Source organism: Mustela nivalis, assembly GCF_964662115.1.
Source record: "Mustela nivalis genome assembly, chromosome: 7".
Classification (NCBI taxonomy): Eukaryota; Metazoa; Chordata; class Mammalia; order Carnivora; family Mustelidae; genus Mustela; species Mustela nivalis.
Genome location: NC_139026.1, coordinates 84,515,496 through 84,539,101, shown reverse-complemented (window position 1 = coordinate 84,539,101; position 23,606 = coordinate 84,515,496). Strand labels below are relative to the sequence as shown.

Below are 23,606 nucleotides of genomic sequence, written 5' to 3'. Positions count from 1 at the left end.
TAAGCCTAGATCCTATGATCCTTGAGATCACGACCTGAGCTGAAAACATGAGCTGGACACTCAGCCAGCTGAGCCACCCAGGTGCCTCCCCGTCTCACTTGAAGTATTTTAAAAGCTACCAATGCCCAGACTCCATTTCCAGCTCCAGCCTGCGATGGAGCTCAGACTTGCGAATATTTAAAAAAAAAAAACACCCAGGATGATTCTAATTACAGTGGCTTAGATTTTAAAGCAAACAAAACAAAGTCAGAATTTAAATGAAGCGCTCCATATGTTGTTTGATATAAAGTCTAAGTTCTGCCGAACTGTGAGCTTGACTGACTTTTCCCCTGATTTGACTGAACCAACGCATTGTTGATTTCATGGATGCACAGCCTCAGGTTACGATTCACGATGTGAGTGTTCCCAGCTGTACAGTCCTGCCCAGTGATACAGCCGGGGCCACATGAAGATTTAATGTGTGGATCTCAGTTTCCATCTTTGAGGAGTGATGAAGAAGATTGGAAAAGAAAGAGGCAATGGAAAGGAAAAGGAAAGGGATAGGCACCGACCCAGGTGTGGGAGGAAGAGGCTGAGTAGGAGAGACAGGACAGACCACAGAGGAAAAGCTGTCTTTGATTTCTGGAACTCATTTAGTTGAGGCTGCACACTGGTGGCTAGAAAGCCAAATAAAGCCTGTGGGTACATTTTGTGTGACCTACACTTCCCTTTAAAACTGTTTGAAATTAGTTGTCAATATCTAAACAGCAGATCCTCACTTAAAAATTGGATTTCTGGCATTTATTTATTTTTTAAGATTTTATTTATGTATTTGAGAGAGAGCAATAGCATCAGAGATAGCAAGAGAGAGCACAAGTGGGGAGGAAAGGAAGAAGCAGGCTCCCGGCTGAGCAAGGAGCCCAGTGCGGGAGGTTGGGATCGTGACCTCGAGCAGAAGGCAGGCGCTTGACTGACTGAGTCACCCAGGTACCCTGATTTCTGGCATTTCTTGAAAAAAATCGAAAGATCTGTCCTATTCCTACTGAAATAGGTAGGATACGTGTTCTCCAGGTTCTTATGCCCAGTCTGCCTTGCTCATTTGTCACACGTACGTGGGCTGTGGTTGTATTTGCAATCTATCCATAGACCTTAGTACTAGCACATTCGAATCCCCTGGAGAGCGTTTAAACTATCCATGCTTGATCCCACCCTAGACCAATTAAATCAGAAACTGCTGTGTTTTAGGTTATTTTGTTTTAAACTCCCTGGGTGATTCCTCTGTCTCTGTCTGGAACTGAGGACTTCCAGCCGAGTTCATCTATTCAGAAGATTTGCCCACAAGCCCATTTCTTATCTCTGAAAGCGATCCATTAAGAAACACTTTATAGGATCATAAATTCAGAGGGTTTTAAAACTCTCCAATGTTCTTGGAGAGAACATTGGTCAATCAGAACTTCCTGTCTTAAGGTGAGAAAACAGGCCTAGAGGGAAGAAAAAATTGTCCAAGGATTATTACATCATTTGGTATTGGGGCATAGTGTATTTTATGATGTTTTCTATTTTCACGCAAAAGTGGATTTGTACTTTTTTTGTGTAAATGATTTTTTTTTAAGATTTTATGTATTTATTTGACAGAGAGAAATCACAAGTAGATGGAGAGGCAGGCAGAGAGAGAGAGGAGGAAGCAGGCTCCCTGCTGAGCAGAGAGCCCGATGTGGGACTCGATGTGGGACTCGATCCCAGAACCCTGAGATCATGACCTGAGCCAAAGGCAGCGGCTTAACCCTCTGAGCCACCCAGGCGCCCTGTAAATGATCTTTTTGTTTTACATGCACCACTTTGTGATGCTTTAAAATTCTCATTATTTCTCTTCTTTCTTGAATATTTTGTTGAGAGCTACCTGCCATAGCTTGGAGAAGCCTTAGAAACAAAGACAATACTATCCAGTGTTTTAGTTCTTGATCAAAAACATCATTAGAGCAAAAACACACATGTGCCAAGAAGGAATTTTCTCAGAGGCTGAACTGTTGCAGGTTGTTTCAACGCTGTGTTTTTCGTAGTTATTTAAATCTATGAATTTTCAGTTAATGAGGAAGATTTTTAGTTTTGTGGTACCCACACTGCTCAAATACATTCACTGTTCTCATTTATTTAAGCATCACGGGGATTTATTATTATTTTTTTAATGTAATATGCAGTTTGTCCCATATCCAAAGTTACAGATTGACTTTGTTAACTTCTGGAGTTTATCAGTATTTTCTTAGAGGAATCAGAGTTGTCTCAAAACATCTGAATATGGATAGGTTAATTCCCAGATATCATAGGCTGGCCACATTGATAACGGACATTAAAAGACCACATAGGAACCGGAAGAGAAGAGGAATTCTGGAGCGATGGATGCAGGTGTCGGGAGACTGTGAACAAGATAGGATGCAGGGCTCCTCTTGTCCCAGGAAGTGAGCCGCTTATTCCCTGGCGAGCTTCCTTTGACAGGGGGCTTCTTTTCCTTGGCACTGCTGACATTTGCAGCCAGACAACTGTTGTGGACTGCCATCCTGTACATTGTATAACATTTCCCAGCATGCTCTGACCTCTCTCCCCTAGCAATCTGCAGCATCCCCTCACTTGTGATGGTCAGAAATATCTCCAGACATTGCCAGAATTGTCCCCAGTACAGAACCACTGCCTTAATTAATTCCACTTTCTCTGGACCTTTCGAAATCATGCCAAGAATTCCTAAACATTCCAAGCATAGTGACTGTGATGTTCATGATAAATTCCTTCCATTTATATAGTACTTCACAGTTTTAAATGTATTTCCGCATAATTCTCACATGCCCAGATTAAATGTAAAAGGACGTAAGTGGCAGACTTCATGAAAACCAGGAGGTGAGGCTATTCATGTTACTTCCTTTATCTTTCCATTTCTATTTTGTTTTACTGAGAAAGTGTTTGTGAGGATCATTAATATATTGTCTGCAGACAGATGATCATAGCTTGTTTTTTAAATTTAGTCGTCATTATTATTGTTAACGTATTTGCTACTACCATGTGCTAGGGAGCTACATGGTCTATGACCCCTGTTTTCAAGGAGCTGAAATTCTAATTATGGAGGATGATAAGTACACATGAAGACTATCAACATATATAAGAACCCTTGTATAAGCCAATGAGTAATCTATACAAAAATGCTTAAAGAATCCATGACACGTAAATAATCAATCATGGGTTGCTCATTAAAGAGAGATATCACAGGGAAGGTTGGTTTGAAATTAAAAAAAAAAAAAAAGCATGAAAACAAACAAGCTGGGCTTTAAGAGAAATGTACTCTAATAGAAATGGACTTCACGGGGTGCCTGGGTGGCTCAGTGGGTTAAAGCCTCTGCCTTCAGCTCAGGTCATGATCCCAGGGTCCTAGGATCAAGCCCCACATCGGGCTCTCTGTTCAGCGGGGAGCCTGCTTCCTCCTCTCTCTCTGCCTGCTTCTCTGCCTACTTGCGCGATCTCTGTCTGTCAAATAAATAAATAAAAATCTTAAAAAAAAAAAAAAGAAATGGGCTTCACAAGAAGGGGGAGGGGAGCATGTTCAGGGCCAAAGGAATGGTGTGAACAAAGCAGAAAACTGTGTAAGACTAGATCGATTGAGGGAATGGAAGGTTCAGGAGGAATGTCCTTGGAGAGAAAATTAAAGAGCTAGTTACGAGTAATCTGGGATTGTGTTGTAAGGTTCCAGAGTTAGACTTCATCCTGTAGGCTTTGGGAAATTATGATTGGCAAGAAGAGAAGAGGGATGGGCCAGACATGTATTTTCAGGAACAACCTGTAGTGGGGAGAGGGCAGGGTCAGCAGGTAGCATGGAGGAGAGCCAGTTGTGGGTGGGCAAGAATGAGGGGCAGAGAGGGGACATACGGAAGAATGTTGATGGGGTATGGTGACTGATTAGATAGTCAACAGCATTAAAGCCATACCCAGGCCCCAAGTCTGAGTGATGAGGAGAACAAACATTATCTTTAACAGGAATAGCAAAACTGATGTGTGAGGTCAGCGATGTGTTCAACTAGGCAAGTGGAGTTTGATGTAATGGCAAACATCCCCGTGAAGAAGTCCAGTGGGCAGCTGGCGTCTAAAAAGAATTTGTGGAAATTTTTCTGAGCTGGAAGGAACCTGAGAAATCCTCTCTCCCTCCAGCCTTCTCATTTTACAGATGAAGAAACATGTGACATGTTAAGTGACTTGATCTTTATCAAGTAGTATTTATGAGGGAGATCCTATTTCATAATGCAGAGGAATGCCAGTTTTATGAAATGAGAAAGACTGGGGAAAAAGTCTGAAAGATGCCTTTGTGGGATGGAACCTGACACTCCAGGCTTGAAACCTTAAAAAGGAAAGAATGTGGAGTGTGTGCTAGAAGGAGGAACCCCTACCCTCCAGGCGGGAGAAGGAAGTTAGCCTAGAGGCAGTGCTTAGAAGCAAGTGGTGGGGAGCAAGGGGAGGTCAGGAAGCTCCCTGCTGCTGAAGAAGGAGTTGGAGAAAATGAGAACTGAGAAAGGGCCACCTGCCTTGACGGGAAGTGGTAGCAGTTGTAGCAAGTATCGTCCCAGGAGCCTGAGAGGCACTGTTGCAGGTGCTGCCCTTGGAGTTGAGCATGGATTCTTGATAATGACTGTTTGAGGTGGGTATTCTTCATCTCCAGTTTACAGATTCAGAAACTGAGGCAAAGCGACATTAACCTACTTGCCTGGGGTCAACAGCTGCTGAATGGTGGGGCCGGAATTTGCCAGCGGAGCACGGTTTCAGGGGAGCGATGAAGACGGGAGCAAGTTGTTCAGGTTGTTGGCAGTCAAAGGCTGGTGGGGGCTGGTATTTCAAGGTTACAGACAAGTCACTTTCCAGATGTGGAGCTGAGAGTGATTGGCGGAGGGCAGGGAAGCACGTGGAGAGGAAGCGGTAATACAAAGTGCTAGCAGAGTTGTGACTTGCATTTGGTTAAGCCAGTCAGAGTCTTTGAAGAAGAGAGAAAAATGTCTTTACATTGAGATTGCTTACAGGATCCTAGGCTTTTCACAACCAAAGGCCACTTTTATTATTTCCCACCTCCCAAAGATCATTTTCAAAGATTTTGAGTATCAATTTTAAGCTTTTTAAAAAGTTTTTATTTAGGGCCGCCTGAGTGGCTCAGCGGGTTAAGGCCTCTGCCTACTCCTCAGATTATAATCCCAGGATCCTGGAATTGAGCCCTGCATCCGGCTCTCTGCTCAGCGGGGAGCCTGCATTCCCCCCTCTCTCTCTCTGCCTGCCTCTCTGCCTACTTGTGATCTCATCTGTCAAATAAATAAATAAAATCTTAAAAAAAAAATAATAAAAAGTTTTTATTTAAATTCAATTTAGTTAACATATAGTGTATTATTAGTTTCAGAGGTAGAATTTAGTGTTTCATCAGTTGCATACAACACCCAGTGCTCATTACCTCAAGTGCCCTCCTAATGCCCATCACCCAGTTCCCTCAACCCCCATCACCGTCCCCTCCAGCAACCCTCAGCTTGTTTCCTGGAGTTATGAGTCTCTTCTGGTTTGTCTCTCTCTCGTTTCATCTTATTTTATTTCTTTTTCCTGCCCCCATGTTCATCTGTTTCATTTCTTAAATTCCACATATGAGTGGAATCATATGATATTTATTGTTCTCTGACTGACTTATTTCGCTTAGCATAATACCTTCTAGTTCCATCCATGTTGTTACAGATGGCAAGATCTCATTCTTTTTAATGGCCGAGTAATATTCCATTGTAGATCTACACCACATCTTCTTTATCCCTTCATCTGTTGATGGACATCTGGGCTCTTTCCATAGTTTGGCTATTGTGGACATTGCTGCTATAAACATTGGGTGCATGTGCCCCTTCAAATCACTGTGTTTGTATCCTTCGGATAAATATAGCTAGTGGGAGTTGCTGGGTCATAGGGTAGTATATAGCAATACAGGGCTTTCTCAAGAAAGAAGTCTTAAATACACAACTTAACCTTTCACCAAAAGGAGCTGGAACAAGAACAGCAAATAAATCCCAAGGAGGAGAAGAGAAGGAGTCCAGAAGGAGAAGAGAAATAATATAGATTAGAGTGGAAATCAATGATACAGAAATTAAAACAAAACAAAACACAGTAGAACAGGTCAACAAATCTAGGAGCTGGTTCTTTGAAAGAATTAATACGATCAATAACCCCTTCATCAGACATATCAAAAAGAAAAGAGAGATAACCCACATAAATAAAATCATGAATGAAAGAGGAGAGTTCACAACCAACACTGCACAAATACAAGCAATTATAAGAGAATGTTATGAGCAATTTTATGTCAACAAATGAGACAATCTGGGAGAAATGGATGCATTCCTAGATATGTATGAACTACCAAAACTGAAACAGGATGAAATAGAAAACCTGAACAGACCTATAACCAGCAAAGAAATTGAAGCAGAAATCAAAAATCTCTCAACAAACGAGTCGAGGACAAGATGGCCTCCCAGTAGAATTCTACCAAACATTTAAAGAAGAATGAATACTTCTTCTGAAGCTGTTTCAAAAAATAGAAATGGAAGGAAAACTTTCAAACTCATTTTATGAGGCCACCCATTATCTTGATCCCAAAACCAGACAAAGACCCCAGCAAAAAGGAGAGCTACGGACGAATATCCCTGATGAACATGGATGCAAAAATTCTCACCAAGATACTAGCTAATAGGATCCAGCAGTTCATTAAAAGGATCATTCACTGTGACCAAGTGGGATTTATTCCTGGGCCACAAGGGTTCTTCAACATCTGCAAATCAATCAATGTGATATACCATGTTAATTAAAAAAAAGTACAGGAACTATACAATCCTCTCAATAGATGCAGAAAAAGCATTTGACAAAATACAGCATGCTTTCTTGATTAAAAACTCTCTGCAGTGTAGGGATAGAGGGAACATACCTCAATATCATAAAAGCTATATGTGAAAACCCCACAGGGAATATCATCCTTAATGAGGAAGTACTGAGAACTTTTCCCCTAAGGTCAGGAACACAGCAGGGATGTCCACTACCGCCACTGTTGTTCTACACAGTACTGGAAATCTTGGGCTCAGCAATCAGACAACAAAAAGAAATAAAAGGCATCCAAAATGGCAAAGAAGTCAAACTTTCACTTTTTGCAGAAAACATGCTTTATGTAGAAAACCCAAAAGATTCCACCCAAAACCTGCCACAAAACTGATAGAGGAGTTTAGCTAAGTCGCATGGTATAAAATCAATGTACAGAAGTCAGTTGCGTTTCTATACATTAGGATTTGTGTTAGTTGAAGTATAATTTATATGTGATGCAATATCCAGATTGTAAGTGTACTGTTTAATGAGTGTTGACTACAACTTTAATATATTAATTTATTTCCAGTTTTTATTACTCAAAGAAATACAAAATTGCTGGTCAGAATTTAGGATCATCACAGCAAGTTAACGCAATCTGGCCTAAAGCAAAGATACCTGACATTTTAGTCAACTTGTTTGGCTTGTTTGAGGCCTTTTGAGATACAAAAAGCAGCTCCTGGATTCATGTTATCCAAGGACCTCAGATGGGCAAACTGGCTTAGACATGAGAAGAGATGGCAGGAAGAATAGGATCATCAGTGGCCTGAGGCCTAATGCTTTCTCAAAACTACTGACCTAGCTAGTTGAGCTAGGAAAGGTTTCATCTTACTAGTTTCACAGAATAAAAAATTCATAACAAATTTTAAATTAAGTGTGTGTGACTGGATATTATTGATATGAAGGCATTATTTTTTTTTAGGTTTGATAGTGATCTGAGGTATTGTTTTATAAAAGTATTTTTTTCAGAGATAAGTGCTGAAATATTTACAGATAAGAGGATATCTGGGATCTGCTTTAGAATAATTCTCTGTGATGGTGGAGGTTAAACTTCAACAAGACTGGCCTGAATTGATAATTGTTGAAGTTGGTTCATGGGGGCTCATTATTCAGTTCTGTCTACTTGCATGTATGTTTAAAAGTTCCCCTAGGGACGCCTGGGTGGCTCAGTTGGTTAAGCGGCTGCCTTCGGCTCAGGTCATGATCCCGGCGTCCTGGGATCGAGTCCCACATCGGGCTCCTTGCTTGGCGGGGAGCCTGCTTCTCCCTCTGCCTCTGCCTGCTATTCTGTCTGCCTGTGCTCTCTCTCCACCCCCCCTCTCTGATAAATAAATAAAATCTTAAAAAAAAAAAAAGTTCCCCTAAAAAAAAATTTAAAAGGGGGGGAATAAAATTATGAATATCAGTTAGGGTTTAGTTACATGTAGCAGAGATCTTTCTACGTATGTTAAGTGAAAGGGATTTAATACAGGTAAATAAGTGTCTATAAAATTGTCAGAAGAGACGGCAGGACAGGTCCTAGGCTGGGTCTCTTGGAATAATTACTGGAATACCACCACTTAAAACTAGTCCGGAGGGGAACTGCTCCTTGTGCCTCCATCTGGAAGCCAGGGAACCAGGAAGCCAGTTTCTCACGGTCTCAGCTGCATGATGCAGAAACACACCACGGGACCTAAATCTGATGATCAGGAATCCAGAGCCTCAATTGCTGGCTCCAGAACCATCTGCTGCACCTGCTAGAACTGCACCAGCAACATGGAAGCCTTGCCCCACTCCCCCCACCTTGCTCTCTGATTGGTGGGATCCAAATATGCCTAGAACCCCAGCTGCAAAAGATCGTGGGAAATGTAGCTCCCAACTTTCCATCATTACAGAACTGGACTAACAGGAGTAGGAACAAATACCAAGCAGGCCAATCCACTCTGAAGTATATTAGCAATTGAGACTGTATTTGTCCCCAAAAGTGACTTTTGACGTGGCTTAAGTGACAATATATTCTTTGGTTTGTCTTCCCCTCTATAGTATTTTATTACATATATATATATATATATATATATATATATATATATATATATATATATTTTAAAGTAGGTTCCACGCCCAGCGTGGAGCCCAGTGCAGAGCCCAGTGTGGGGCTTGAACTCACGACCCTGAGATCAAGACCTGAGCTGAGGTCAAGAGTTGGATACCCAAGCATGCCCCCCTGCAGTCTTTTAATCAGCATTTACCAAAGCTGTAAACCTTCCACTACTCAAGAACATGTACCTTGCTCCCTCTGCACTAGCGAGGTTCATCTGAATGGTCATGCAAGTCTGTTCTGTGTACATTTGGCCAGTGCTATTCCTAGTACAAGTTATGTCTTCTCAATCCACTGGTCTAAATCCACCTGGTTTTAGACATAGTTCAAGTCCTAACTTTGTAAGACCTTAGCTTGTTGCTCCAGGCCCCCCCTTATCCCCCTTCCTTCCTGCCTGCTTGCCTCCTGACTTCTGTACATCCATATCCATGTATACTTCTGAAATCTTTCTGGATTTACTCTTTGTTCTGCCATATAGTTGGGTCTCTCTATCATGCAGATATTTGTCTTTCTTGCTTAAATAGGGTACAAGTAATGTAAGCCTAGACAAGGTTCTCTGTGGATCTTCTTCTCTGATACATAACACCATGAAGAGTAGAGACTTACGTCTTTTATGTTGGTACTCTTGGTAAAATGTACCAATCAGCATACTGAGATAATTCTTGCTTAAGAGTACCTCACCAGATTGTGGTAAAGGACCAAAGATGTTCTGTGCTGATTAAACTTTAATTTGTAACCCATTATAAATGTTGAAAGAGTGTAATTATGATTGAGCTAACATCAAGATCTTCACAAAGTGACCCTGTTAGGCCTTTTCATTAATTGTATTGTCTTATAATCACCTCTGTATTTCAGTGAAGGTGTCATTCTTTGCTTCTTGAACTCAACCTGCACTTCCTACCAGTGCCGTTGACCATGATCTGCTTCCTTGAGGAGTCTCAGCTCAGGCCCCATCTCCACCTGTTAGTCTCTTGTCTGCTAAGCAGGGTCACTGTCCAGAAGTAAAGGGTTGGGTGTCAATTTACGCAGAGCAGCATCTCGCAGAGCAGCAAACATTTGCAGTGATGGTGTAGACCCGCGTTTACTATCTCCGCGTAACTCGGGATAAGAGATGGTATCTTCTTAAGCGAAAAAATATCTGGGGCACCTGAGTGGCTCAGTTGTTAGGCGTCTGCCTTCAGCTCAGCTCATGATCCCAGGATCCTGTGATTGAGCCCTGCATCAGGCTCTCTGCTCAGCGGGAAGCCTGCTTCCCACTCCCCTGATTGTGTTCTTTCTCTCGCTGTCTTTCTGTCAAGTAAATAAATAAAATATAGAAATATATGTGTGTGTGTGTTAAAAGCTGTATGATTTCCATTTTTGTAAATGTATACCTGTTTTTTATTTGTACTCTTTTCATTTCACAGATATTTATTGAGTGCCTACTGTGCGCCACGCACTGTATCTATGTGGGTAGAAAGGCCCTGGAAGGTCATCTACGTATACAGTGATCATCTCTGTGTGCTGACATAACAGGTAACTTTTTTTCCTGTTAATTAGTGCCCCCCTTCATTTGCAAAAATATATTTTCTAATTTTTTCTGCAAAGCTTATATTATTTATTAATAAGGAACTAATATATGTATATTTTTTTAATTCGACAGAGAAAAATCACAAGTAGGCAGAGAGGCAGGCAGAGAGAGAGAGAGGAGGAAGCAGGCTCCCCGCAGAGCAGAGAGCCCGACGCGGGGCTCGATCCCAGGACCCTGGGATCATGACCTGAGCCGAAGGCAGAGGCTTTAACCCACTGAGCCACCCAGGTGCCCCAGGAACTAATATGTTTTCACAAAACATTTCTGGGGACGCCTGGGTGGCTCAGTCTGTTAAGCTGCTGCCTCCGGCTCAGGTCATGATCCCAGGGTTCTGGGATCTAGTCCCATATCGGGCTCTCTGCTCAGCAGGGAGCCTGCTTCTCTCTCTGCCTCTGCCTGCCTCTCTGCCTACTTGTGATCTCTCACTCTCTCTCTCTCTGACAAATAAATAAATAAATACAATCTTTTTTTAAAAAATAAAAAAAAAATTCTGTTCTACAAAATGCTTATAATCTAATTCTACATGAAGTAGGTTAAAAACAGTCTAAAATCCCAATATTTAAAAAAGAGAGAGAAAAGAGAAGAGGGAGCTAGAGATGGGGGAAGAAAAAGAAGGAAAGGATAATGAAGAAAAAAGGAGAGGAAATACATCAGAGTCTAACAGTGGCCCAGTTTGGGGTGGTGGGATCTTTTTTACAATGTCTGTTCTAATGATTCTATGGTGAGTGTATATTAGTTATAGAATAAGAAAAAAAAAATTCTTTCTCAAGGACTGGTGTTAATGTGACTTTCCTATGAAGCTGCTTCAGATTCTTGAATTTGACTTTTTTCAAACTTTGAAATCCTTCATTATCGATCCTTAATAGATAGATGATAAATTGTACAGAGAGGAATTTCTAAGTGTGGCCTCAGTCTTGGTAAGAGGTGTCTAACTTTAACTTAACCCATTTTGCAGCTTTCATTTTCAAGAATGAGTTAGATTTCAGATAGGTTATTTCATAATAATAAAAATGTATTTTTAAAAAAGGAGATTAGGACACAGACAACACAGAGACAGCAGCAAGTCACGTGAGGACACAGAGAGAAGGCATAGCTATCCACAAGGCCTCTGAAGAAACAAAACTTGTTGACTCCTTGCTCTTGGACACCTAGCCTCCTGAACTGTGAAAAAAAAAATGTCCTGTTTAAGCCAAAGGAAAAAACACTTATTCTTTGTGATGAACTTAGTACTGGTATTTGCCTAATACTGACATAATTTTAGTGGCGAGGATGTCCTCTGGTTCTTTTTATGCTTTTGCCTTTTTGCCATTTATTTAAATTACTATAGAACTTGTACACACACATATATATTGATACAAAAGTTTAAATTCAAACAGTGGATTCCAGATCTATGATTAGTCTACTTTTCCTCTCCTCAGAAAATTTTTGTCTCGTGTCCTATTTCCTACCAGTCTGTAGAGAGGAAAGGACACAGCCCAAACCGCAAACACCATCCACTGAATCCCACCAGCCCTGTAGGATCACTTCAGACTCCGAGGAAGCTGTACAGGAGAGAGCCAGTGTGGCAAGACTGCTGGGCATTACCCAGTCGAGCCCATCTGGGCAGCGTTCATTAAGGCGGCCAACATGTAAGAGTGCGTGTTAGCACACTGCAGCTTGGGTCAAGTAAAGCTAGGTTGTAAGCACTGCTGCTGTGGGAAGGCACTGAGAACAATTAGTGATGGCCGGGTTGCTAGCCTTGACCAGCCTCCTGCCTAGAACAATCAGCCCTGAGCCACCAGGTGTGCCTTTGCCCAGGAGACGCCAGGCTCGTCTCTCTCTGCCCTGGCTTCCTGCTGTCCAGGAGAGGGCCTGCCCGGTAGGAAGGTGAGTCTCCCAGAACCTGAGGTATTAGGGAGTACTTCCTTTCTTACTTGCTTGCTTTCTTGCTTCCGTCCGTCCTCCCTTTCTCTCTCTCTCTCTCTTTCCCTTCTTTCCTCCTCCCTCCCCCTCCCCCTTCCTCTTTCTTCCTTCTTTCCCTTTCCTTCTCTCTCTCTTTTTCTTTTCTCTTTCTCTCCTCTCTTCTCTTCTCTTTTCTTTCTTCCCATCTTTCCCAGTGGGCAGTGAGAATGTCTTCATGAGCAGGGGACAGAGTTGTCCCCCTCTCTCTGAGGGTGTGTCGGGAGCTCTAGGCCCTCACTTCAGGGTCCATTTACCCTGGCCCCAGATGGCAGGGGTCATCTCTAGCACACTTAGGGCCGCAGGCTTCAAATGTACTGTAATTGGCTTTGTCTCCAGGATTTCCCACCCGTACTTGGGTTCTAGGGTTTTCCCCATCCCCTCATTTGAGAGTCCAGAGTCCAGAGGACAAGCACAGGGGGAGGACACGAACAGAAGTCTCCGGCACTGGCGGAATCTCCCTGTTGGAAGTTGTAAAGGATCCTGGAAGCAGGGAGATTTCGTGCTAGATAGGAGTCTGTATGAACAAAAAGGAGTACAGTATGGCCTGGTTGTGGGAAAGAGAGGAAGAAAGTTGTTGTTTTTTTTTTTTAAAGATTTTATTTATTTATTTGACAGACAGAGATCACAAGTAGGCAGAGAAACAGGCAGAGGGAGAGGAGGAAGCAGGCTCCCTGCTGAGCAGAGAACCCGATGCGGGGCTCGATCCCAGGACCCTGGGATCATGACCCGAGCCGAAGGCAGAGGCTCTAACCCACTGAGCCACCCAGGCACCCCAAGAGAGGAAGAAAGTTTAAAAAATTATCACTGTAAGGTATGGCCTATGGGTCTGGCCTTTCCATGAGCACAGTGCTTCTTGGGATATACTAGGGTGCTTAGCTGGGCACATCAGAGTTTCTTTTTGTTTGTTTGTTTTTTAAAGATTTTATTTATTCATTTGACAGAGAGAGAGAGAGCTCACAAGTAGTCAGAGAGGCAGGCAGAGACAGAGAGAGAGAGGGAAGCAGGCTCCCCGCTCAGCAGAGAGCCCAATACGGGACTCGATCCCAGGACCCTGAGACCATGACCTGAGCCGAAGGCAGAGGCTTAACCCACTGAGCCACTCAGGCGCCCCCACATCAGAATTTGGACTCTTCACTAGGCTGTAGGCAGCTTATGGAATTCAGGATCAGACAAAGTACCATTCAAAGGGGTTTGCCATGGGGAGGTGAAAGAAGAACAAACTTACTGGTGTTCTGCCTCTTTCCACGGCCCCTATGCCCTCACTGAGATGACCCCTTGGGGGCTCCCCCTCCTACACAGGCCCTGCTTTTCAAGTTGTGTCTAGCTCGTCTTGGTGGCCACCTGTTTCTTAATTTGTGATGCTTTGAGTCCGAACCTCTTCCCCCCTTATATACCATGGAAATGTATGTCCCTGTCATCCACGTGGGAGAGACTGTGAACTCTGCAAGTCTTCCTTTCTGGAGAGGAAATATAGTTTTAGGTGGATTAACCTAAATCCCCCGAGTATGAGTTTTTAATTCCGTAATTCCCTGACGCAGAGTGATTTCACTGAAGAGATTGATTTAATCTTTTGCAGTTGATGGATAAAGTGTTTGCTAAATTTCAAACCACAGATTTGTCCTTTGCTGCTTGACCCCCCCAGGTTGCATCGTTGACCCCGCATGATGCCATTTATTGGGGATCCGCATTTTTTATTAAACTGGGCTTGCTAAATCTGAGGTGCTTTTGTGTCTGTGTAGTCTGTACCCACTCTGTGTGTGTCCTGGGATCAGGTGCATTAAAATAACGGCATCACTTTCATTTTAAATGCACTGTTCCATTAAAGGCATCTGTATTGGCCACTGTTGATGGGGTATTCCTGTTAACGTGCACACGAAGAGGATGGGACAGGACTCCTTTTGTAGTTAAAATGGAGAGAGATTTATGACAGGCATAAAATTTAGAAAGGAGCTTCCAGGGTAGCCTGGGTGGCTCAGTCGTTAAGTATCTCCCTTCGGCTCAGGTCATGATCCCAGGGTCCTGGGATCGAGCCCTACATCGGGCTCCCTGCCCAGTAGGAAGCCTACATTCCCTCTCCTACTTCCTCTAAATAAATAAAATTAAAAAAAAAAAGAGAGAGATAAGCCTCCATAACTTGATATACAAAGACGGCCTTAATGCATTGGATGGCAAAATGGGCAAGTTATCAGGAAGTTAACTCTGTTAACTTTGTTTACTTGTAATGGTTTATCTTTCATTGGTGGTGATAGTCGCATCTTTAAGTAGTTTTTGTTGTGTTGTTTTCTAGGTCTGTCAAGCTTATATTTTTGCTGCTATCCGTTTTTAATACACTCAGAACAGAACTTGGACGAATTTTTTTTTTTGACTCTGGATACTTTGTAAACATGATGCATTTCAAAAGTGGACTCGAATTAACGGAGTTGCAGAACATGACAGTGCCCGAGGACGATAACATTAGCAACGATTCCAATGATTTCACTGAAGTAGAAAATGGTCAAATAAATAGGTAAGTATTTTTGCGCTAACACTTTCAAGTCAATGAAAGAAATGTCTCTCAAATATTATTCTGGTTTTCGGTTATTCTCCTGAATTATTCATTACTAAAGTTATGCTCCATTTGAAGACGTAATTTGAATTTCTTATGTGACATCTGTGGGGCCCGGTCTGCAATAGCAGAGGAAGCAAATAGGAAAGTAATTTATTCATCCTTTCAAATCTTTCAATCGAGTCTAATAAAAATATATAAATTCGATGGACCCCAACCAGCCCTAACTTTTCAAAAGCTCTGTGCTTGTGAATCGGACTGACTGCTGGAACTTCGCTGCTGAATGTGTACATGAGCAGGCATCATCTGCCCTCCCATACATTGTCACCCACCAACAGTCAACACCCCCTTTGCCAATGATCCCATTTCAAAACTACAAATACAGCATTATAATCATCATTTATAACACAGATTTTAAATAGTAATCACCACAGTTGGGGCCCAGTAGCTCTCTTGAGAAACTGTAGTAGAGACTTAGTACATGAAACAGAAAGAAAAGATAGCATGAGTGGGAGGAGACAGGTGGGAGGCAGGTGGGAAAAGTGTGCCTGTGAAGCTCTTGGCCCCAGCTGTGACCTCAGCAGGTCCTTGCAACACTTGGGTCCTGTGTTTCTTAGTTAGAAGAGTAGGGCCAATAACTTTTTTTTTTTTTTTTTTTTTTTTAAGTGATCTGGGGCATTCTCTGACATGTGGATTTTGTAGCCAGACATAGGGGTCATTTCACAGGAAGTTCTCCCGGTTGGGACTTGGTGATGTGGTTTGTGGAAAGCATGTAGCCTTCTAAAAGGCCCCGGGGAAGAGAGTGGAGTAGATAGCAGTAGATACAACCGCTTAGGAGAACAGCAACAATGTACACATTTGGGGCTGGTCAGAAGGAAATTGGGAAACATATGTCAGCTAACCAGATACCTTTGTGGAAATTATTTCTGCAAGTCTGCTCTCCTTTCTGCTGTGGTGTGCAGTTAGAAGTCCAGCAGAGGACTCGGGGCCATCATTCATGAACTCAGGTTCCAGCCCTGCCTCTTCTCCTCCCTTTTCCCTTCCTTAAATGTTTTTAGAGGTGAAGTGTGCCACCCAGACAGCTCCTCATTATCATCCATTCACTGTGTTGGGATATGTCTTATGGTCGGATCCAAAATATGCTTCTTGCACCCTTTCTGAGTAATTATCAATAGTAAATTCCATTTCTTGAATGTCAGGTGTTTTTACATTTATTGACATTTTTTCCTTATGACTTGCAAGCTTTCTTATGCAAATAAGGAAAATTAAAAAATGCATTTTACAAATAAGGAAACTGAGGCTCAGAAATGAAATGACTTGCCCAAGGGTACACACAGGTCTGTCAGAAATGCCTGTCTGTCTGCTCTATTCTGCTGCCTCTAACTATAATCCTGGGACATGGATGAAAAAAAGAGTCTTTACCAATTTTATTAAGACAGTGCTGTCTTAAGCTCTGTACACCCAGACTGTTCTACAGTCACTGCTGACCTCCACCTAACAGGGGATGGGAGTCTAACCATTTCACAAGTAGGACATTTTGGTTGTATAATAGAGCTTCATTCCTGAAGCAGTGCAAACCTTTGAGGACCTTAAAATGAGTCATTATACTATTCCGTTCAGAATCTGAACTTGATCTTTAAAAGTTGTACTTACTAAACTAAGAATGGTAGGCTTTTGAAGAGATTACAGCTTGTAATAGCTGGAAGCACCCATTCTTGCCTGTGGCTTGGGCACCTTGCCTGGGTGATCTCACTTCCTCCCAGACTGTGACTAAGGCAGTAAGTGGGGACAGCGGGAGCGCTGGCGGGTGTTGACCACTTGCTTTGTGGAATCGGGTTTTGCTCCTGCAAATACACGTGTGATGCAGCTCTTTGCCTGACACAGTTCATGAATCTTGCTTCCTTTCTGGCTCTAGGACAATTCAAATTAAAAACAGCCTGTGACAACATGAAGCCAAAACAGGCAAATGGAAAAGACCAAAAAAAAGACCCCCATCATGGTTCATGCAGAAGCTACACCTAAATACCTCTCCCTCTTCTTGTAGCTTTTTCACATGGGGGCGAGGGAAGCAGGCTCAATTATGGGACTCTAGGAGGAGCCCTCTGCCAGAGCAGTGAACTTTTAGTATATGTGCTGCCGAAGCGAGCACCAGAGCAGTGAACTTTTAGATCACAGTGTCTCTTTTTAGGAAGCCAGAGGGACTGTTGAAAGCAAATATTGATCTTTGCTTACCCGGCATGTAGCTGATAGCTTTGCCCGGAAACTCCCCACTAGGATACTCTCAGAATCATCTTTTTAAGTTTAGTTAAAAATAGAGTAGAGCCGTGTGGGTATTAGGACTCCTACCCTTATTCCAGTTCAGTTGTTTTACTTCATGCCCTAATTTTGGGGTTGTAGTCATGGAAATCTATACTTGAAACAGGAAAACCTTTCAAAATGTCCACTAGACCTGCACTGCTGACATTTTAACGTGCACGCAAAATGCCTGGAAACCTTGTGAAAATGCAGATTCTGGTTTGGGAGGTCTGGGACGGGGCCCGAGATTCTGATTTCCAGCCAGCTCCTAGGTGATGCCCATATAGTCGCTCCGGGCACCACACTTCAGAGTAGCAAGCTCTAGGCTCTTTTTCTAGATATGAGCTTCTTGGCAGAAAGAGACGTCTTAATCATCTTTATATCTCTTATACCTTGTAATGATATGACAAGAGTGCCTGGGACAGGATGGATGTTACAAAATATTTGTTAAATGAGAAAAAGAGAGACAGACAGACAGACAGACACACACACACACACACACACACACACACACACACACGGAACCATTAGTGCATGGTTTAGACTTAGATTTGAGTTGAACCCTAGCTCGATCACTTCTGTGATCTCGTGCTTTGAGCCTTAGTCCCATCCCTGTGAGACAGGGATAATAATAATAATTGACTTCATGGGATTGTTGGGGAATAGTAAATGCAACACTCATCTGCTGTTTGTAGGTTAAGAATTCAGGCTCTGCCTCCAGCCAGCTCAGGTTCAAATCCTGGCTCAGCAGTTTAGTTTTTAACAATGTAACTTTGGTCACGTTACTTAATTTCTTTAAAATGGAGCTACTAATAGTACATGGTATACGATACCACGTGTAAGTATTGTGAAAAGAGATGATAAAATCCATGTAAAGTACTTGACAGAGTGTCTGGCAATAGTAACCCTTTTAGTAAAAAAGTAGAAAAGTCTCTATCAATTATAGGGCAACCCTCTTTCTTTGGGAAGCACTTCTCTGTTCTCCACCCCAAGGAATAACAATATCAATTTAGCTTTCGGATGGTTGCTGGTTATTGTTACTTTAAAGCAGCTGAAATATTAAAGTTGTTGAAACATTAGTAGATTATCCTAGCTGTATCCATGCAAATATTCATGTATGTTGTCTACTGTTGTTCTCATCTCTGCAGAGGTAGTGCTGTTATGACCCCAGAAGCATCTAACAAAATTTGAGAGACTTTCAATTAAAATTTTTTTTTAAGATTTTATTTATTCACCTGATAGAGATCACAAGCAGAAGGAGAGGCAGGCAGAGAGAGAGAGAGAGAGAGAGAGAGAGAGAGAAGCAGGCTCCCTGCTGAGCAGAGAGCCCGATGCGGGACTCGATCCCAGGACCCTGAGATCATGACCTGAGCCGAAGGCAGCGGCCCAATCCACTGAGCCTAAAATTTTTCTTGAAAGGATCTGGGGCAGCTCTTGTCACTACACCCTCACCAGCCTCTGTTTGCTTGTTTTGGTCCCTCTATAGCTTTCAGAATTTATGTCTTAAATTTGTATTACTTGGAAGGGCCCTTGAAAATGTAATATCTTTTCTACACATTAAGGAAGGAATTTCCACTATTTCTTCCTATATTCAGTTTTCATGTTAGAAAAGTACTTCCTTGCTTTAACAGCTCCTGTTCCAAATAAAGTCTGTTTTCTTTTCAGTAGAGTTTACCCATCAACTAAGGCTTTGTTTACTTTCCAGTCTTCTCTTTGTTTAAAAAAAAAAAAATTTTTTTTTAATTCAAGTATAGTTAGCATACAATGTTATATTAATTTCAGGCATGCAATATAGTGATTCAGCAGTTCCATACATTACTCAGTGCTCATCAAGATAAGTGTACTCTGAATCCCCTTCACCTATTTCCTCCATCCCTCCAGCCCTGCCTACTCTGATAACCATCAGTTGGTTCTCTATATTTAAGATTCTGTTTTTTGTCTCTTTATTCCTTTATTCACTTGTTTTGTTTCTTAAATTCTACATATGAATAAAATCGTACAGTATTTGTCTTTCTCTGACTGACATTGTACTTGGCATAATACACCCTAGGTCCACCATGTTATTGCAAATGACAAGTTCATTCTTTTTTGTGGCTGAGTAATATTCCATTGTATGTATGTACCTTGTCTTCTTTATCCATTCACCTGTGTATGGACGCTTGGACTCCTTCTGTAATTTGGCCATTGCAAATAATGCTGCAATAAACATAGGGGTGCATGTATCTTTTCACATTAGTGTTTTTGTTACTCTTTGGGTAAATACCAAGTAGTAGGATTACTGGATCATATGGTAATCTTATTTTTAATTTTTTGAGGGACCTCTAGACTGTTTTCCAGAGTAGCTGCATCAGTTTGCATTCCTATCAATAGTCCACAAGAGTTCCTTTACCCCTACATCTTCACCAGCACTTACTGTTTCTTGTGTTTTTGATGTTAGTTATTCTGACAGGTGTGAAGTGGTATTTGATTGTGGTTTGGATTTGCATTTCCCTGATGATGAGTGATGTTGAGCACCTTTTCACATATCTGTTGGCCACCTGAATCAGTCTTCTCTTCAAATGCCTTCCATTTCTTTCATTCTTTCATGTTTTCCAATCTCCTTGTTACGGCTTCTTTCCTCTTATTCTCTTTTTCTTTTTAGTAGAGTGTTAGGATTTCAGGGAAAGAATGAACAAAGGTCATTCAAGTTCAAGCACTCGTGTCTTTTGTGTTATGAATCCTCAAATGAAACACTGTAATCTAGTAAGAACCTGATTGGTAGAGATTACAATAGGAAGATTATTCTCCTGTCATACAACCCATCCTTAATTGGATTGTTGTTGTTGATTTATTTTTGGTTTTAAATAACTGTTCTATATTTCTCGCCTCCTTTCACACTATCTCAGCGTAACGCCTACATCCTTTCCAATGCTTTGTCTGTTGAAGGTCATCACAACAGCCACTGTAGGTTTTGTTTTGTTTTGTGCACAGAACAATTGGCTACCTAAGAGTTGGTTGAATTCTGCTTCGTAGGTACAGACTGACCTGAAACTCTTTTTTAATAACACTTTTATCATTTAAGACCACATGTCAAAGGCACCCTTGCCCACAGCCCATTTTTTTAGTCAATAAAGAGAAATTTTATTTCAATTTCTTTGCCAGAGGTCAATGCTTTTTAGCATGGAATTGCACCTTTTGAATGGTGAGATAATGGAAACTTGTAATAAGTCGCACAACCTAGTTATTTTGAATGGACTTTTCACAAAAGACGTTGGTCTTATTTGTTAAAAAAAAAAAAAAGTTTATGGAAATGCAAAGCAGAGATACAAAGACTAAGAGAAGGAAAATTTGGAACAACATAAAGAGAATAAAGATGCTTTCTTTAAGGACTTCATTCTTACTGAGCTAGATTTCCTTGCAGCCTAAGCGACTCCATACTTCTTAAAAAGAAGATGCATATTCAGGTTAATAGGATCCTCTGAGTTGCGGGTGCATGGGCAGGGACATATAGGAAGAAGAGGGAGTGCGGGCATCACATAACCACTCAGGATGCAAAATGACTTTGTGACGCAGAAAAATAGTAAATAGGTCAGAGTCCGAAAACTCCATTTAAGGCGGGAGCATAAGAAGACCATGGAAGATGAAGGCTTTGAACTGGCAGGATGCCCCTGGCTGAGAGCAGGATGGAGGGTCTCCTGAGAAGGGGGAGTGGATTCCTACTATAGCTGGTCCTTGAACAACACGGGCTTGAACTGCACAAGTCCAGTTTGTTTTTTTTTTTTTTTGAAGTAAATACAGGACAGCACTGTAAATGTATTTTATCTTCCTCGTGACTTTTTTTTTTTTAAGATTTTATTTATTTATTTGACTGACAGAGATCACAAGTAGGCAGAGAAAGAGAGAGGAGGAAGCAGGCTCCCCGCTGAGCAGAGAGCTGGATGCTGGGCTTGATCCCAGGACTCCGGGATCATGACGTGAGCCAAAGGCAGAAGCTTTAACCCACTGAGCCACCCAGGTGTCCCCCTCGTGACTTTCTTAATAACATTCTCTTTTCTCTAGCTTGCTTTACTGTAAGAAAACAGTATGTAATACATATAACACATTAAAATATGTGTACATCCACCCTTGGCGTTATTGGAAAGGCTCTGGGCAGCAGTAGGCTGGTAGTAGTCAAGGTCTGGGGTGAAGCGCAGAATATCCTGGCCTAGCTTGTCTCATCCTCACCAAAACGAAGATCATTTTGCAGAGCAGTGGGAGCTAACATTGGGACGTTGAGACAACCTTAAGTTAAGCAGTACTTGAAATTGCAGGGTAAGGGATCCCTACTTGAAACTTTGTCCGTGGGGGAGCCAGTGAAGATTTAGGGGAAAACGGATTAAGCCAGGCTGCAGAAAGCACCCCAGAAGAGGCAGAATCACAGAGGCATTTGACACACTGTGTTTTTTAATATGCTTTTTAATGGTTACTTATTACCACAGCTCTGCAAGTCACGTTCATTATTCTTTTTTTTTTTTTTAAAGATTTTATTTATTTATTTGACAGAGAGAGATCACAAGTAGGCAGAGAGGCAGGCAGAGAGAGAGGAGGAAGCAGGCTCCCCGCTGAGCAGAGAGCCCGATGCGGGGCTCGATCCCAGGATCCTGAGATCATGACCCGAGCCGAAGGCAGCTGAGCCACCCAGGCGCCCCAACGTTCATTATTCTCATCCTGCAGAAATTCTGCAGGAAAGCCCTGGCAATCACGCGGAGACTTTATTCTTTATTCCTTTCCATGGTACAATGTTTGACCCTAGTAAATGCCCCCGGGGTCACAGTGCCCGCGTCCCATTCTTCTCTGCCCACCATTCCTCCGCCATGGACTCTGAAACACGCAGCCGGGCTGGGAACGTAGATCTGCCCTAACAGGCAGAGTATTGGTGTTCTGTTTAGTTTCTTTGAACACGTTTTCTCTTGATTTAAAATAATGGAAATGCTTTTTGCAAAACAAGTCCCTCCACAAGAAGGGCAAATGGGGAACATTGTGGATAAAAATTTGGTCGGACTTCAGTTGGCTGTTAAAGTTATCCTGATTAAATACAGTCTTTTTTTATTTAATAGCAACACTAAATTCAAGTCCTTTTCATCCTGGCAAGTCCAGCGCCCACATTTTTTAGGGGGCTGTCTGTGCGAAAAGGAAGACAGCTTTTCCTTGCCCCTCTTCGGCCAGATCTATAAACCTCAATTCTGTGTAAAGATTTAAAATAAGGGCAGGGCACCTGGGTGACTCAGTTGGTTAAGCACCCAAATTTGATGTCCTGGGATGGAACCCTGTGCTGGGCTCTGTGCTCAGCGGGGAGTCCGCTTGACCCTCTCCCTCTCATTCTGCCCCTCCCCACTCATTCTCTCTCTTTTTCAAATAAATACATAAAATCGTAAACAAATGTTAAAGGCAAAAGAAGGGTCACACCAATCATTAATAGAACAGCAATACTATACCACTGCCAGGTTGGTTTCCAAAGATACTGGTTTCCCTAGGTCATTCTCTTGCTAAGAACCTGCAGTAGTATTTCTCAGACCTCTGCCTTTAAGTTCCCTCTGGCTGATCCCACCAATATCAGAGGCTTTTCCTTTTCTGGATTCCTCATCTCTACTCCCTTTTGCACAGCCAGACCTCCCTGCTGTGGTTTTAGCTGGCAGTCTCTCCTGCATTTCCGGGGACCGAGGTTGCCTTCTACTCCGTTTCACCCTCTTGCTGGACAGGTGGCAGGCACAGGCAGATGCCGACGGGGTAAGCCGCAGATCGCGCAGCTTATATGAGGTGATGGCCTCAGGGCAAGTTCGGAGTATGTATACCGCCTGTCTTTAGCTTATCCTGGCAAAAGAAGGCGAACTTGGAGAAGTAAAGCCAGTAAGAAGCCAGACCCCTTGATGAAAGACGAAAAAGGTAGCTAAATTTTTTTTTTAATCTTTTTTTTATTTATTTATCAGAGAGAGAGAGGGGGAGAGAGTGAGCACAGGCAGACAGAATGGCAGGCAGAGGCAGAGGGAGAAGCAGGCTCCCTGCTGAACAAGGAGCCCGATGTGGGACTCGATCCCAGGACGCTGGGATCATGACCTGAGCCGAAGGCAGCTGCTTAACCAACTGAGCCACCCAGGCGTCCCAAAGGTAGCTAAATTAAACCAACTTTGATGAGATGTATCTTTTATTTAAAAACGTCTTATTGTGAAATACAGCATCATTCAGAACACCATATGAAAATGTAATGTACAGTTTAAAGATATCTGCTTCTTTAAAATAGTCCAGTTCAAGTGGCTTTACATTTATTAGTGAAAAATTCACGGTGA

At 42.3% G+C, this 23,606-nt stretch overlaps 1 protein-coding gene across 2 annotated transcripts in view; it reads left to right on the top strand.

The window, feature by feature from the left end:
* The window catches only part of SLC38A1 (solute carrier family 38 member 1), a 70,096-nt gene that overhangs the window by 5,438 nt on the left and 41,052 nt on the right, over nt 1-23,606 (top strand). For both annotated transcript variants that reach the window (XM_082742311.1, XM_082742312.1), the window contains 2 exons: nt 10,360-10,468; nt 14,752-14,970. In XM_082742311.1, the coding sequence (XP_082598437.1) occupies nt 14,849-14,970 (122 nt within the window). In that variant the 5' untranslated portion in view covers nt 10,360-10,468; nt 14,752-14,848. The remainder of the gene's footprint in view (nt 1-10,359; nt 10,469-14,751; nt 14,971-23,606) is intronic.